Source organism: Podarcis filfolensis, assembly GCF_964270895.1.
Source record: "Podarcis filfolensis genome assembly, chromosome: 15".
NCBI classification, from domain to species: Eukaryota; Metazoa; Chordata; class Lepidosauria; order Squamata; family Lacertidae; genus Podarcis; species Podarcis filfolensis.
Window position 1 is genome coordinate 15,592,403 of NC_139618.1, and position 17,313 is coordinate 15,609,715.

The 17,313-nt window shown below is 47.3% G+C and overlaps 1 protein-coding gene across 1 annotated transcript; it reads left to right on the forward strand.

The window, feature by feature from the left end:
* The first annotated feature begins 1,823 nt into the window (after window positions 1-1,823).
* MKS1 (MKS transition zone complex subunit 1) lies at window positions 1,824-15,287 on the forward strand. Its single transcript, XM_083588194.1, has 18 exons — window positions 1,824-2,043; window positions 3,072-3,190; window positions 4,139-4,206; window positions 4,582-4,737; window positions 5,064-5,161; window positions 5,291-5,419; window positions 5,777-5,881; window positions 6,615-6,723; window positions 7,019-7,075; window positions 7,219-7,261; window positions 8,257-8,319; window positions 8,858-8,928; window positions 10,478-10,547; window positions 11,202-11,309; window positions 12,301-12,434; window positions 13,112-13,194; window positions 14,241-14,338; window positions 14,898-15,287. The coding sequence occupies exons 1-18, from the start codon at window positions 1,910-1,912 to the stop codon at window positions 14,990-14,992; spliced, it is 1,740 nt and encodes a 579-aa protein (XP_083444320.1). The 5' UTR covers window positions 1,824-1,909; the 3' UTR covers window positions 14,993-15,287.
* Window positions 15,288-17,313: the final 2,026 nt, after the last annotated feature.

Below are 17,313 nucleotides of genomic sequence, written 5' to 3' on the forward strand. Positions count from 1 at the left end.
TCCCTCTCTCTGTGTGTATGTGTGTTGGGAAGCGGCGGTGAGTGGCTTGGGCTTGGAGATCCTTTGCTAGATGGACCAGGCCCTGGCAGGTGGGGGAAAGGGGCAGGAGAAGAGTCCCAGCACAGCCATGGCCAACCTTGTGCCCTCCAGATGTTTTGGACTAAAAGTCCCAGGCAGCACAACCCTCACTCAGTCCTCAGCATTGGCTAATTAATCATCAGATTAAGACTACTCCACACCCAACAGGGACGGGAAAACCTTTCGAACATCGAATATCACTGTGGAAAGGTTGCAATGTTCAGGGTTTTCTTCGCACAGCACATATTAAATGTGAAGCATTCTCCCTCAGGAGGCAGGGGTGGCCATCAACTTGAATGGCTTTAAAAGAGGATTAGACAAAATCATCGAGGAAGAGAGGGCTATTGATGGTTACTAGCCACAACTGCTATGCTCCTGGGGTGCCAGTTCCTGGGGGCTGAGCCCTTTTGGGTCCCCTGAATATGTTTGGCTTGGGGGCTGGGCCCCTCAATGTCCAAAAAGCACAGAGGCAAAACGTGGAGCCGAGCACAGCCAGTGGCCGGCTCCTCCTCCTGCTGCCATGGAGAGGAAGGAGAAGCCTTTTTTGGACTTATTTAAAGAAATATGAGTTTGATGAATTTGCGAGCGGGATTTGAAGTATGACCAACAGAAGGTATTAGAACTTACTGTAATATTGTTAAGACATAAGAGATGGAAGACAGTGCAGCAAAGGAGCTGAGAACAAAATCACCATGAAAAACGAGATGGGAAGTCGACAAAACTATAAACAAAATTATGTCTAGGAGTGTATATGTGGAAATTTTCTTGAAACTTAAATCAATTAAAAAAAACAACATACAAAAAATCTGTAGAACAAGCCTAGTAAGACAACAGCAAAGAATACTGGCAGCATAACATCTTCAGGAAAACCATAATACCGTTAGATGCCTGGGGGAAAGTTTTTTACCTGGTACAGAAAATACCAGGAATTCACTTCATCTCAAGAAACAAATGCTTTCTCCCCATGTAGATTAGATTTAATCTAATTAGTTGATAGGATTTTCTATGATTAATTGACTTTAGGCTGCCATCTTAAAGTAACTGGGGGAAGGGAGTCCTATTTAACACAGTAAAAGGTGCTCAGGAGTCAGAATTGTAGATTTGGAAGGGACTCCAAGGGCCATCTAGTCCAACCCCCTGCAACGCATCTAGAGAATCCCTAACAAATGGTCATCCAACGTCCGTTGAAAAATCTGCTATTAAGTCAGTGTGAACATTTAGTTTTGGGGTGCTTTTGAAACGTTTCATAGTACGTATAACCAGGCTGCCTGGAAGGGTGAAGGAGGGGGCAGTTTAAGCAGATGGCTCTTTGCTGCAATCTGGGAGCACGTTTTGTATATAGATATGTGGATGTCTGAGAAACCAAGTCAGGCTCAGCTCAACCGCTTGCCTGCAATATCAGCATTGGACTACCTCGCAGGGCTGTTGTAAGTCAATCTCTCAGCTCACAGTTGCTCCCACACCCGAGTTTGCAGTGGGGGTAAACCAATGAGATCCATCGACTACAAACCATTGCTTTTGCAAATCATTCTCAGCCTGACCCCCAACCGTAAAATGTTGACAGTCATGAACTACACTGCAGGCTTGTTGCAAAGTACTCTGTTCCCTGCTAGCCTGCAAAGCTTAGCAATGGCATCTATGCCGGCAGAGTTGATTAAAAAAAAAAAAAAAGTTGGGGGACTCAGGGGAAATTAAATGCTCCACACAAAAAGAATCTTAAAAACAGAAACTCCTCCTTTGGTTTCTCTAATGTGATCCCGGAAGTGTCCTATCCGGAAAAGGCATAGGAACTCTTTATTTTCTCTATGGCCGGCGCCATCTTGCCGTCCCCATGGAAACGCGGCCTAGCGGAGATGCCGAAGCCTTTCCAAAAACCCCTCAGACCATGGCGGAGACCGTGTGGAACGAGGACCCAGGCGGGGCAGTATATCGTTCCCGGGACCCCATCAGCAACTTGCGCGTCAGGTCGGTACATTCTCGCCCCGTCTCTGCCCTATTTTATCGCCCCCCCCAAGAAACCTCGCCCCTCCCCTTCCTCTCTCCCCTGCTAAGCTAACCCCCCACCCGATCTATGAATCAGTATCACCCACAGTGATCAATCAGTATCACCTGTCAATCAGCTACTCAGACAATCAAAAAATCCATAATCCTCGATACCCATTTTAGGAGGGGGGGGGGGCAGAACAACACTCCCATCACTCCACTTGCAGATCTTCCTGCCCCAAAGAGTCTTCTGCAAGCTTGAAAACTAGCAAACTCAGGAGAAAAGCTTCCCTTAGTTTGAAGGGTTTTTTTAAAAAAATATTTGTGGCCTCTTTTATGTGGGGCAGGATCTGCTTTGATTGGTGCGGTTGTTTTAAGTTTCTATTAATTTATTGCCATTGCTCCCAGTATTTATCTGTTTGTTTATATACCGCTTCATTTAAAAAAGAGGAAGCCTCAAAGCATTTGTGTGTTTGTTGATTCCTGCATTTTGCCAGGGGTTGGACTACATGATTCTCCCATGATTCTAAGTTGCTTTGAGTAATTTTTATGAAGAAAGTGACTTATTTATAGGAATAATAAGGAACAATAATAAGGAACAATAGGAAACATGGGAACAAGAAAAGCTGTCTTATACCGAGTCAGACCAATGGCCCATCTAGCCCAGTAGTGTCAACCCTGACTGGCAGCAGCTCTCCGAGGTTTTCAGGCTGAGAGGATTTCCTAGCTGTATCTGGATATGCTGTTGGGGATTGAACGTGTGACACACAAAGCCCTTCCCATAAAGATTAAGTCCAGCCCCCAAGAGTCTGAAAAAGGGGCCTATTTTTGCCTTATACCAAGCCAGACCAATAGTCCATGTAGTTCAGTAGGGTCTACCCTGACTGGCAGCAGTGGCTCTGCAGTTGACTCCATCCTTAGGGCTTACACTCTGCACCATGATTTTCAGCCTTCCCAAACCCTTTTCTGTACTCTTCTCATGCTCCAGATATTGCTTTCTGCCTCTACAGAGTTCAGATCCAGCGCGTGACCTCCACCAGCCTCCTGCTGCAGCAGTTGCACCTTCCTTTCAGCCAGTCGGGACAGCAGCTCATCAGCTTGGCCAACCTCAGCACCCAGAACACAGCAAGTGAGTGGGCTACTGTTTCTTCAGGCTGCTCAGCTGATGGACCTTTACCACAATGTCTCATGCCGTCGTGTTGCTTTTTTGGCTAAGTGTAGACATTAAGCTCTCTTACCTTTTGTACTGCGATTCAAGTTGGCTTATTTGTATGCAGCACTCGCACCTTGTCTGACTGTCCAGTGTGGTGTACTGGTTAAGAGCAGTAGTCTCGTAATCTGGGGAACCGGGTTTGCGTCTCCGCTCCTCCACATGCAGCTGCTGGGTGACCTTGGGCTAGTCACACTTCTTTGAAGTCTCTCAGCCCCACTCACCTCACAGAGTGTTTGTTGGGAGGGAGGAAGGGAAAGGAGAATGTTAGCTGCTTTGAGACTCCTTAAAGGGAGTGAAAGGCGGGATATCAAATCCAAACTCCTCCTCCTCTTCTTCCTCTTCTTCTTCTTCTTCTTCTTCTTCTTCTTCTCCTCCTCCTCCTCCTCCTCCTCCAGGCAGTCAGAATTGCTGTGTCAGTTCAGATGTTCTAGATGACAAGAGACCAAAGCAAAGGATTCTGGGAGTTAGGTCAAGCACGTTGAGCAGTTGTGTCAGCAACTATGTGTGCTCCATGTGGGGTTTCCCTTGTGCTTGTTTCGGAAGCTGCAGTTAGTGTGTAATGCTGCAGCTCGATTGCTGATAGGAGTGAGGTATTGTTGGCCTAGAGCAGCTGTGCCTAGAGATCTGCATTGGTTGTCCTTCTGCTACTGGTCCAAGTTCAAGGTGTTACTGTTCGTATATAAAACCCTGAACCTGTTTACCTACAAGATCGCATTACGTCATATATGCCCACTCAACTGCTTCAATCTATGGAACTGGCATTCTTACAGGTGCCACACAATACCTGTTCCACATTTGTAAGAAATCAATCTTTTAGTGTGGCAGAGTCTGTACCCAACTGTCCCTTGTCCTTCTGTGTTCCAGGTAACCATTGTCCTGATGAGGAGAAAGAGGAGGCCGTGATCGGCTGGCAAGAGAAACTTTTCAGTCAGGTGAACGGATGGGGGAGTCTTCCAGGTCGCAAAGAGTTGCATCTCTGCATTGCAGAGATTAGACTAGATGACGCTACAGCTGTATGATGCTTAAGGACATCTCAGAGTCTCTTGGAATTCTCATTTCATTTATCCTCGCAATAGAGACACCTGATAAAAATTTATGCCTTATCCAGGCATTTCTTGGTTCTTTATTTTTCATTTTACTATTTATTTTTTGCGTTTTGTTTCTGAATTTTTGTTGACAGTGTGCATTTTCATTTTATTTGTGCCTAATAAATTGAGATTTTTTAAAAAAGGGATAATTTTGGGGTGGGGGTGGGTCTACTCTCAATGCTTCACTACTGCTTGAGTTTTTTTCTGTACTTTCCCCAGTTTGAGGTCGATCTCTATCAGAACAAGTCCGCCTGCCAAAGCCCTCTTGACCAGCAGTACCACCAGGATGTGCTGAAGCTAGAAGAGTCTGGGGGTCGGAAGAACCGTCGGATCTTCACCTACACAGACCATGACCGCTTCACCAACCTGGAGGAGGTACCTGCTGGCCTTCGAGGAGGGTGGAGATGGGATGGAATAACCCTTGGCATGGAGTATAGATTCCTCTCGGGTGTCCTGGGTGGTGGGAGGGAAAGAACTGTCCACCTCCCGCAAATGGGAAGCAATGGGCCAGGGAATCTAGTTTATAACCCACATTCAGCTTCATTGGATGTCCCCATATTCTAGCGTTACGAGAGAGGGAGGTATCTGGTTGGCCTCTGTGAGAACAGGATGCCACACTGGATGGGCCCCCTTTGGCCAGATCCAACTACAGAGCTCTCTTGATGTTCTTAAAAGTGACTGGCTGCCTTCCTGTGTTCCAGCACAGCCAGAGGGTCACCACATCTGTCACGGAAGTCCCTTCGTACCTGGCAGAGCGGATGGCAAATGTGAGGAGGAGGAGGCAGGAGCGGAGGCCAAGGTGAGTTGGGTCAGCCATGCCTCTGGGTTTGGTGGGCCCTGATCCTGGATCCATCACAGTGCGTTCAGACTAAAGCAGAAGGAGATCTGCTTCCTTGTGGGTAACCGTCTCCTGTGTTCCTCTCGGCAGGGAAGGGAGCATCCTGAAAACCCGACTTGTCACCTGGGAACCCTCGGAAGAATTCATCAAGAACAACCACGTCATCAACACCCCCGTGCAGACCATGTACATTATGGGGGATTTGGGACCTCATGGCAAGTAAGTTGGCGCTTGTGGGTTGGAGCCCTCTTGGCCCCATCTCTCGCTATTGGGTCTGGTTTGGAGCTCAGCACTAAACCAGCAGCTCACCTTGGTGTGGGCCATAGATCTCAGGGCAATTCAGAACATAAAAATACAAAATAAAAGCACAAAATACATACTAAAAACAAGAATAAACCAACAACACACAAACTATTACACTCCCTTCCCCCACCAATATTAGAAGTGCTAATCTATTGTCCAGGGCTCGGGTTCCACAGTTCCAAAAAGGGGCTACTTCATGTCACACCATCCTTGCTGCACCATAGCGCCCTGTGCTGCTAGGCTCTGCTATTCACCCTGACCTCTTCCCCGCAGACTTGGTTGCCGGGAGCATGAGCACGTCCTCTGTACAATCCAGGTGGACAGCAACGGAGTCATCACCGTCAAGCCAGACTTCACAGGCACGAAAGGGCCTTACAGGTGAGCAGCACAGGCCTGTCAATCAATCAATTGGATGTTTGTTATAGTCCCCCAACCATCATTTTATAAAATATAAAGAAATACAAAATCTGATGTTATTCTGATAAATGATCAAGAAATACTGTTTAACCTTATAACTGTTGCAAAGATCACAAAAACTAAAAATTGGGGGGGGGGAGAGAATATCTCCTACTATATCCCAATGGATTTGGAAAATTTGGTCTATAGTAGCTATGAGTAAGCTAGTTTATTACAAAAGAATACGTATAAACCAACCTAAGACTTTTTTGGTGAAATGAATATTTTTATGTTTGGAACAGTAAGTTTGATGATGATGCTCAAACTTATGCCGTTTTGAGCATTACGAGTGTTTCTTTACACTTTTTTCCTTTGGTCTGTGTTAATTGCTACTAGTAGTAATATTTTTTTAAAAAAAAACAAAATCACAGCCTTGGAAGATGGATTTATATGATTCTACCATTCATTGGAGGCTTTTAAAGAGAGGTTGGATGGGCATGTGTCAGGGTTTCTTTCACTATGATTCCTGCATTGCAGGGGGTTGGACTAAATTACCTTTAGACGTCCCTTCCAATTGCATGATTTTAAGACTCATAGCCGAACCCCGACCTCTCTACCTTCTTGGTCTTTGCAGGGGCAGGGAGTAAAGGTGGGAGGGGCAGTTACTCTGGGTCTTCTCTGAGCTTTGCTTGCCTTGTTTTGGGGACCCGTAAAGGATCGAGCTGGAAGGGGAGAAGCGGGAAATATGGAAGTTCACCCTGGAGAATGCCTCAGCCCCTGTCAAGCCAGAGGAGCAAGAACGAGAGCAGCGCGTCTTCAAGGATGTAAGCACCACCTTTGGCTCTGGGGGGTAGGGGGTGGGGAGCATTGGCATAGGTCAGCTCTCCCCAACCTGCTGCCTCCTCCTACTTGGTGGCAACAACCCCATATAAATAAAAGATGGTGATTGACCCTGTGGCTTCAACAGAATCCACCCACTATTACCCCAAGGAAGTGTTTCCATGCTATTTAAGTTCCTGACTCCCCTTGTAAGAGTCCCAGAACGAAGGATTAGGATGGGGTTGGAAGCCCCCTAAATGTCCAGGTTTCCTCACCCTCCTTTCTCACTTCTTTCTTTAGTTGTACAGCCGGCATAAGGAGTACCTCAGTGGACTTGTGGGCTCTGACTTTGAGATGGTGAGTGACTTTTACTTGCCCTGGTGGGTCAGTCGTCTGGTCCTGTTTCCAGGGGGGCTCTGAAATGCCTTGCTGCAAGCAAGTTTTGGGAATTAAGCTCCCCTTCCAGTGAGCTCTCTCTCTTTCCCCTCCCTCCCTTGCAGACCCTCCCTGGTGCTCTCCGACTCTTCGTTAATGGTGAAATTGGTAAGGCTTTCACTTCTCCATGTTCAGAGCTGTTCCCCAGGGGTGGAGTGGGGAGGGTCCCTCCTCATGGGCCAAGAGGGGTGGTGGGCTGCCCCTGAATATGCTCATCCTTCCCTTGCGCCCACCCCCCATTATAGACAACGTTCTCCCTATGGGTGTGATTCCTGCATTGCAGGGCATTTGACTAGAGTTGGTCACTTCCAACTCTTCAGTTCTATGATTCCATCCCCTGCGTGTGCCCTTTAAATCTGGAGATTCCACCAAACCTCCAGAACAGTCTTTGGGATAGCACAGAGTGGGGGCGGGAAATTCCAGTTGCACTAGCAGAAATCTTTCATATGCTTCCAGAGCACAGTGCAAGCTAACAGGCCAAGAATCAGACTAGGCGTTCACATTTGCATGTATGTAACTTTGCAGAAAATATTGAACAAGGAAACATTAACCTTCACCATCACATAGTTCAGAAAAGAGGAATACAGTTATGTTTATACTTCAAACTCAAACAATGCATTGACTATTCAGCTTAGTTACATTTTCACGCGGCACAGCAACACAGCGTAGCTGATGGCCTCTCGCCGCCACTTGTTAAGCATTTCCCCACTTTTACCGTCTTGCTTAGCTACATAATTTGCTCAGTGCATGGTTAGCTTTCCCACAATCCTTCTCAACATGCATTGGTTCTTTATTTCCCCCCCATAACACCTTCCTAGATAATTCCACTGCCTCCCAGTGAGCGGTACTGACCGCTTTAAGAACCACTGGTCTAAGGGGTATTTGCACGCCTGTGCTGCAGCCCTCTGGCTGAGACACCATTGACTGCCAACCAGAAACAGCCGCCTCCTCTGTGCTAGGGAGAGACATGCACAGCGGGATAGTTCAGCTGCTCAGCACCCCACAGTATGGCTCTTGGGGGTGGGGGGTGGGGAGCTTGGCAATTAAGAGTTAGGATCCCTGGCTTGGGAGGAAGCCACAATCTGTCACCACCTTTCCTTCAGTTTCAGCTCAGGGCTATGAGTACAACAACCTCTACATTCACTTCTTCCTGGAGCTGCCCAGCTGTGAGTAAACAGGAAGTGGTTGTGGGGTGGGAGGAAGTGGGGTGGCATCATCCATGGCATGGGCCACAGCTGCCCCACCAGAGATAGCTGAAAGATGAGCAGGGGCCTGGACCCCCAGCCTTTGAGAGTATGGGGGGCACTGTTGCAGGCTGCCCAAAGCCCGTCTGCCTCTCTCTCCTGACCCTAACTTCTGATGTTTCGTCTGGCCTTCCTCAAATATGGTGCCACATTCCACACAGATGGATGGCACCTTTTGGGGGGGGGTTCTTACCCTTGTACCGTAGGCTATGCAAACCACACCCACATTTGCCATCCGGGTATGCAAGAGGCATCATCAGGGTACACAGATTCCAGCCAGGCAAAATGCTCCAGGAGTGAGCAAAGCAGTGCTATTGAAATCCAGGGCTCCCTGGGTCTCGGACTCCCCACCCTGACCTAAAGAGAGAATGTGTGTGTTTGTGCGTTTCTAATCTGATGTGCCCAAGAGCTCATTGTGCAGCTATTCTGGAGTGGAGCTGACCCTCTTCCTTCCTTCTAGGCTGGTCATGCCCCCCATCCCAGCAGCTGTCTGGCGTGACACAGACCTGCGCTGCCAAGACCCTTGGCAGGGTAAGTGAATGGGGCACAGCTGGGGGGCTGAGTCTCAACACAATCCTGGCCAGGCTTTCCCATCTGGTCCTACTCTAGAGACATCCATTCTTCAGCTCTCTGGAGTAAGCGGCCCTGCAAGACTTCAGGGGACGCAGGACTTTCTGGGGAATTTGGCTTCCTGAGAATCCTGGTGTCTTGAAACTAAGGGTTGTAGACCCATTGAAATCAGTGGACCCAAGTTGGCCATGCCCATCATTTCCCATGGGTCTACTCTGAGTGGGACTTGCAGTGGAGATGGTGTTAAGTTTCTAGCCCTTGATGCTGGAGAGAAAAGCACCATTGCTTTGGGCCCCCGGTTCTCAGCCAGGTTTCATATTCTTACGTGAATAAGAGTGTGAGAAGCAGAGGGGTAGATCAGGCCCATGGGGGCCCATCCAGTCCAATCTCCTGTCCTCACAGTGACCAGCCATATTTCCCAAAGGGAGTGCAACAGCAATTCTCCTGTAAGGAAGAAATGTGATCCTGTGTGATTCCCCACTTGTGATTCCCAGCACCTTGCATTCAGAGGCATCCTGCTGCCACAGGAGGCAGTGATGGCTAGCAACCTAGGTGGCTGTAAAAGGATTAGGCAGATTCATGGAGGAGAGGACTACTAACCATGACTGCTGTGCTCTGCCTCCAGAGTCAAAGGTAGCAATGCTTCTGAATATCAGTGGCTTGAAGCCACAGGAGGGGGGAGAGAGAACTCATGTGCTCAAATCCTGCTTGTGGATTTCCCACTGGAGCATCTGGTTGGCCACAAGAAAAGACAGCTACATTGGGCTAAAAAAGAACAAAGTCAGAAAGAAGAAGAAACAAGAAAAGGAGAAACCTTAATAAATAGAAAAGGAAAAACAACAGAAAAATAGAAAAGAGGAAAAGGACTTCCGGCTTTCTGTCCCATAGCTACGTATTATATTCATCCCTTAAAACCCAACCATTCTAGCTTCTATAAACCAGGTTTTTTTCAATCTTCAAACCCGCTATTACAAATTCATTTTCTCTTTCACGCAAAAAGTCCATAAGAAATTTCCAATCCTTAACAAATGTTAGTCATGATTTTTCTCTAATTAAACATGTTAACTTTGCCATCTCAGCCAGATCCAATAATTTTATCAGCCATCCTTCTATAGTGGGTAGGGCTGTATCTTTCAATCTTTGTGCATATAACAGGCTCACTGCTGGCTGTAGTGGTCCTTTTCCAAAAGGCTCTTCTGACATTCTTTCATTTCACTGCAGAATGTAGACAAGTCCCTTGACCCTCTTTCAGGTGTGTCTGTCTAAGAACCAACACCCATTCCACACACACCTCATCACAGATTCTTGTTTCCTTGCTGGCTGTAGTGGTCCTTTTCCAAAAGGCTCTTCTGACATTCTTTCATTTCACTGCAGAATGTAGACAAGTCCCTTGACCCTCTTTCAGGTGTGTCTGTCTAAGAACCAACACCCATTCCACACACACCTCATCACAGATTCTTGTTTCCTTGCCACCTTGCACAAGAGGTGAGTTTCCCTTCTCTCTTTCCAGGAGCAGGTGGCCTTTTTCTCCTTCCCTTTCACCCTGGAGGTCTTCTTCTCCCAGGAGGACGAGTTGGAAGGTGAGTCGTTCCCTCGCATGCCAGCTCTGTGGTACTGCCAAGCAGCGTCCAGAGGCGAGAGGTGGAGGAGAGGTGGTGCCCCTCAAGTCCTTCTCATGGTGAAAGCCCTCTTGGAAGGAATTGGAGCACAGTTTCACCTGGTCTTGTGCCGAAGGATGTCAGAAGGGCTTCTCAGCTGTTGACACATGTGCAAAGTAGTGAGGGTGGGGGTTGCTGTTGACACCAGAATGCCTCACCACTTTGCACATTTGAGGGTGGGTGTTACCATTGACTCCTGGAGGGCATCAGCCCTTCAGCATCTGAGCACCAGCTCAGTGGTCAGGAACATCACTTGGACCAGAAATCACAGAATCATCTGCATTTCAATATATTTAGTGTTTTATATTGTTTTAGTTTTATTAATGTTTCATTACTTTTAACCTATGGTCATTTTTCAGCCTTTTGCATTTTATCTGTGTTGTTTTAATTTGTGTAAGCTGCCATGAGTTCCCATGGGGCGGGGGGGGAGGCGGGATAGCAGCAATTCCTTGCTTTGCAAGGGATTGGACTAGATGATCCTTGGGTGTCCTTTCCAACACAACAATTCTATGAAAGGAGGAGGAGGAGGAGTGGGTGGTCGGTGCCAACATACTCCTTACCCCCCTTCTCCTACAGGCCCCCTCCCCCAGTGGCCTGTCCTCTACTTTGAGGTCCTCTCCTTGGACTACTGGCAAAGGTATCGTGTTGAAGGATACGGGTTTGTGGTCCTGCCGGATGTGCCAGGTAAGAAGGCACGGGGGGGTGAAGTGAGGGGCCTCCCAACGAGCTGGTTTTGATGCCAGCTGTTTGCCACGCTCCCAACCGAAGCCAAGCTGGGGCAGATGGGAGTTGGGGATCTAAAACAACTGGAGCAGTGGTTCCCAAACTTTTCCAGGCCACGGCCCCCATGGTCCAGTATGCTCATCCCCAGGGCCCTCTACCCTATTTAGAAAAGCAATTTACATCACCCGCTAAAGAAGATAATAACACAATAAGATTCAAAACAGAAGCAATTCATTGCACATTTATTTGGCATCCAATTGAAACTCTATAGTTTATTTAGTTTAACAAAACTGATGAACTTGATCCAGTGACATCAGCTTTTCAAAATCTGACAGTAATTTATGCCTCTCGCATTCCCCTGCCACTCCCTTGCCTCTTAGCGCTGCCCCCTCCCCCCAGTAATCCCACCTCCCCAGTTGGTAGTACTACCCCCTTTGGGAACAAATGATCTGGAGGGCATCAGATTGCTCAAAGGCTGGCTTGAAGCAACCCAAGAGAGCTTCTGCCAGTCAGAGCAGGGTGTCCTGGGCAAAGCTGCCATTTTGCCTAACTTTGGTACCAGACGGCTTCAGTTGCTCATTGTCTTTGTGCATGACTCAATTGCTCCCATTTCTATCCCACCTTTCCTCCAAGGAGCTTCAGGTGGCATACATTGTTTTCCTCACAACCACCCTGTAAAGTGAGAGAAGCAGTGCCTGGCCTGAGATCCCCCAGTGGGTTATATATCGCTGAGCTGGAATTTAAACCCTGGTCTCTTCCATATCGTAGCCCAGCACTCTTTAACTGCGGCATCGCAGTAGTGGCATGTGGCTGGGCTCCATGCCCTAGTTCCTTATGGCAATGCTCTCAGTGGTTGGTACTGCACATGTTGCGTGTGTGTGTTTGCTGACTGGCCCGTGCCCTTTTGAGGGACTGAATAACCTCTTGACCACTCCCAAATCTGCTGGCGCAGGGGCTCACACCATTACAGCATCCACTTGGCGTCCCATGGAGCTGGGAACCTTCTCGGAACTGCAGAGGTTTTTCATTGGGGGGTCGCCAGAGCTGGAGGACATGACCTATGCCAGAGTGCCTGGCACCTTTACGGTGAGTACTCGCACTTGGAAAGAAGTCAATATGTCTCCCCACCAACACAATATAGCATTTCCTACTAGCCATGATAGGGACGCGGGTGGCACTGTGGGTTAAACCACAGAGCCTAGGACTTGCCAATCAGAAGGTCGGCGGTTCGAATCCCCACGATGGGGTGAGCTCCCGTTGCTCGGTCCCTGCTCCTGCCAACCTAGCAGTTCGAAAGCACAGCGGCTTAGTCATGCTGGCCACATGACCCGGAAGTTGTACGCTGGCTCCCTCGGCCAGTAAAGCGAGATGAGCGCCGCAACCCCAGAGTCGGCCACGACTGGACCTAATGGTCAGGGGTCCCTTTACCTTTACTAGCCATGATGACAGTGTTCATGAGAATATAAGAAGAGCCTGTCGAATCAGGCAAATGTGGGCCCATCTAGTCCAGCATCCTCTTCCCATAGTGGCCACCCAGATGCCTCAATGGGGAGCTCACATGCAGGACCAGAGCACAGTAGCAGCCTGACCCAGCTGCTGACTGCTAGGCTCTTTGTATGCTCCTGTGTCATTGCCTGGGGCCATCCCACTTCGGGATTGGCTGGATCCTTGAGGAAGGCATGAGGAGGAGGGCTCCTGGGTGGGGGGTTGGGAAGGAGGGGCTACCAAGACTTGCCCTGACCTGGGGCTCGTTCTCCCTGCAGGGTGAGCGCCTGAGCCGGTTCGGCTTCCGCACCGAGACAACGGGAAGCGTCACCTTCCGGTTGAACTGCCTGCAACAGTCCAAGTAAGCCACGGGTGTGGGTGCTGCCCCAGATTCTTTAGGTATTTCATAGAATTATAGAACTGTAGAGCTGGGATGGACCCCCGAGGGTTATCCAGCTCCACCCTCTGCAATGCAGAAATCAGAGCTCGAGAATTCCTGTTCAAAAACCTGATGTGAAGGTCCACAACCTTCTGAGGTTGTCCGTTCCACTTTTGAACAGCTCTCAAAGTCTCAAAGTCCCTGATGCTTGTTTCGTTATTGCACTTCTACCCCAGTCTTTTTCTCTGAGGAGCTCAAGGTGGCATACATGGTTCTCCTCTGCTTCCTCATTTAATCCCCCACAATAACCCTGTGGGGTAGGTTAGGCGGAGGGAGACAGCAATTGGCCCAAGGTCACCCAGTGAGCTTCCTGGGTGAGTGGGGATTAGAACCCTGGTCTCTCCCAGACCATATTCCAACCCTCCAACTCCTACAGCGCCCTCTGGGCCTCTCTGCCTGGCTCTGCTGCATCAGACCAAGGTGAGGCCATTCTGCCCACCACCAGTGGAGCCCTCTCCATCCAACCTTTGGGCTGTCTGTCAGGCAAAGAACAAGATAGAGCCTGTGTACAAAAGCTGCCCAGGCAGGCAGTTGGCTCTTACTTCAGCACTTCTGACTGCACAGCTTCAGGAGGGCATTTAGAGCCAGTGTGGTGTAGCAGTTAGAGTGCCAGACTAGGACCAAGGACACCAGGGTTCAAATCCCCACTTGGCCATGAAGCTCACTGGGTGACTGTGGGAGCCGGTCATTGCGCCTCAGCCTAACCTACCTTGCAAGGTTGTTGTAAGGATAAAGCTCGTTGTAGGAAATGTAGCATGCTGCTGCTGATGATGATGATAATACTAAAATAATTTAGGAGTGCAGGACCAGCCACATGCCACCCACACTCTTCCTCTTGGCACTCATCTCCGTTGGCATTCACCGCCTCACATCCTGCTCCAAGGCAGCTATGGTACCTCCCTTCTTAGGAACCTTCAAGATGCACAAGGTGTTGGGTGGGGTGTGTTCTGACCCTTCTCTTCCACCAGAGCCTTCCTGGACTCCAGCTCCATGAGGAAGCGCATGCAGAGCGTCCTGGACCGGCTGGGCAACTTCGGCCAGCAAGGCTCTCTCTACAATGTCCTGGGTGAGGAGGGAGAGCTGGAAGGGGGGGGGCAAGTGTTGGGGTGTTCCTTTGCACCGGTTGGGGGGAACCTCAGTCCAGTTTCCATGCTAAATAGCCCTATTTATAGAATCATGGATTTGGAAGGCACCCAAGGGGTATCTTGTCCAACCCCCTGCCACTCAGCTGTGGCTCTTTCCTTCTCAGGCGGGTAACATGCTTTTGAAGCCCTGAGGCTGCGGTCCTCTACACACTTCCCTGGGAGTAAGTCCCATTGAACTCATTTGGGATTTCTTCTGAGGAGAGAGAATGAGAGAGGGTGGTGATTGCACTTCCTATTGTATCTTCAAATGATTAACTTAAAATACCCAAAAATAATAGAATATATGACTGTCCTTTTTTTACTTGGGTTCATTTATTTTCTGATGGCACTATTTGAATTTCCTTTGCATGGAATGATGGGTCACAAAGTGTAGAGCCTGCCCAGTCTAGAGTTGCAGGCAGAGAAGGTGCTGTGGGGGACAAACCAGCTGCCCAGACTGAACACGCTCCTTCTCCCCTCTCCATCTTCTCAATTTTGCAGAGGCTTTCCAGAGGGCCCGGCACCGGATGCAGGAAGCCCGAGAGAGCCTCCCCCAGGACCTGATCCACACTTCCGCCTCCAACCTCCAGCTGTGAGGAGAGAAGTCTCTGGTGACCCCTAACGGCAGCCCTGGCTCCTCCCACTCCCTTGTGGAAGGAGGAGTCTGTGAGAAGGCCTGCCCCGCCTCACATCACGACTGGGCTTTCTTTGTGTTGAGTGAATCCTGAGCCCAGGCAGTGGCAGCAGGGGGGCTCTGCTTGTCTGGAGGGCATGTCCTGTGGCTTCCTTGCACTCTAGCCCTGAATCCCTCCTTCGGGCATCCACGAAATGCATCCAAGAAAAGCCACATCTCCTCATCCAGCAATCACCAGCAGGACTTCTCCGCCCCTCCATTTATTTATTTTTTAAATAATATTTATTAAGGTTTTACAAAAAACAAAGGTTTACAGAATAAAAAGAAAGCATAAAAAAGAAAAAATAAGAAAAAAATACCAAAAATACATAGAAAAGAAAAAAGGAAAAAAATACAAAATACAAAAAACAAATAGATAAGAAAAAATTAAAAACAAATCCATTTTTTTATATCTTTAGGCTCATATGCTTGTTTCCTTGACCTCCTCACACCTCCCCTTTTTGTATTCCCATTTACATAATCAATTCAGCAAATCCTTACCCTCTTTCCTTTATCTTAACTCTATATCTTAACATATTATAGCTATATTTTTTCATCCATTATCAATCTATTTTTGCATATTCCTATTAACCTTGTTGCTAATGCCACTTAATTTCAATCCAGCATCATTTTAACATTCATTAATTTTACAATATTTCTGCAAATAGTCTTTAAATTTCTTCCAATCTTCTTCCACCAACTCTTCTCCCTGGTCTTGGATTCTGCCAGTCATTTCCGCCAATTCCATATAGTCCATCACCTTCATCTGCCACTCTTCCAGGGTGGGTAAATCTTGTGTCTTCCAATACTTTGCAATAAGTATTCTTGCTGCTGTTGTTGCATACATAAAGAAAGTTCTATCCTTCTTTGGCACCAATTGGCCGACTATGCCCAGGAGGAAGGCCTCTGGTTTCTTCAGGAAGGTATATTTAAATACCTTTTTCATTTCATTATAGATCATCTCCCAGAAAGCCTTAATCTTTGGGCACGTCCACCAAAGGTGAAAGAATGTACCTTCATTTTCTTTACATTTCCAACATTTATTATCGGGCAAATGATAGATTTTTGCAAGCTTGACTGGTGTCATGTACCACCTGTATATCATTTTCATAATATTCTCTCTTAAGGCATTACATGCCGTAAATTTCATACTGGTGGTCCACAACTGTTCCCAGTCAGCAAACATAATGTTATGTCCAACATCTTGTGCCCATTTAGTCATAGCAGATTTAACCGTTTCATCCTGCGTGTTCCATTTTAACAGCAAGTTACACATTCTTGAAAGTATCTTAGTTTTGGGATCTAACAGTTCTGTTTCCAATTTTGATTTTTCCACCTGGAAGCCAATTTTTTTGTCCAAATTATAGGCCTCTCTTATTTGATAATAATGAAGCCAGTCTCGCACTTTATCTTTTAATTTCTCAAAATTCTGCAATTTCAATTTGTCTCCTTCTTGCTCCAAAATTTCCCAATATTTCGGCCACTTGGCCTCCATATTGAGCTTTTTCTGAGCCTTTGCTTCCATCGGTGATAGCCACCTTGGGGTTTTATTTTCAAGTAAGTCTTTATATCTTATCCAGACATTAAACAATGCTTTCCTGACAATATGGTTTTTAAATGCTTTATGTGCTTTAACCTTGTCGTACCCCAAATATGCATGCCACCCAAAAACGTTATTAAAGCCTTCTAAGTCCAAAATGTCTGTGTTCTCAAGAAACAGCCAATCTTTCAACCAGCAGAATGCTGCTGATTGATAGTAAAGTTTAAGGTCTGGCAGGGCAAATCCACCTCTTTCCTTTGCATCAGTTAATATTTTAAATTTTATTCTGGGCTTCTTGCCCTGCCAGACAAATCTAGAAATATCTCTCTGCCACTTCTTGAAACAATCCATTTTGTCCAAAATTTGCAATGATTGAAACAAAAATAACATTCTTGGCAATACATTCATCTTTATAACAGCAATTCGACCCAACAAGGAAAGCTTCAAATTTGACCATATTTCTAAGTCCTTTTTCACTTCTGACCAACATTTCTCATAGTTATCTTTAAATAAGTTTAAGTTCTTAGCAGTCATATTAACCCCCAGGTATTTTACTTTCTTAACCAATGTTAAACCTGTCTCCTTCTGAAACCTCTCTTTCTCAATCGGTGTTAATTTTTTCTCAAGAACTTTAGTTTTTAACTTGTTCAACTTGAATCCTGCCACATGACCAAATTCTTGAATCAGTTCTAATACTCTTTTAG

Bases quoted from the DNA above. Each gene is read 5' to 3' on its own strand.
- MKS1 (XM_083588194.1), top strand. From the start codon at position 1,910: ATGGAAACGCGGCCTAGCGGAGATGCCGAAGCCTTTCCAAAAACCCCT. The intron at 7,262-8,256 runs GTAAGGCTTTCA...CCTTTCCTTCAG, and splicing joins CTTCGTTAATGGTGAAATTG to TTTCAGCTCAGGGCTATGAG. The intron at 8,320-8,857 runs GTGAGTAAACAG...CCTTCCTTCTAG, and splicing joins CTTCCTGGAGCTGCCCAGCT to GCTGGTCATGCCCCCCATCC.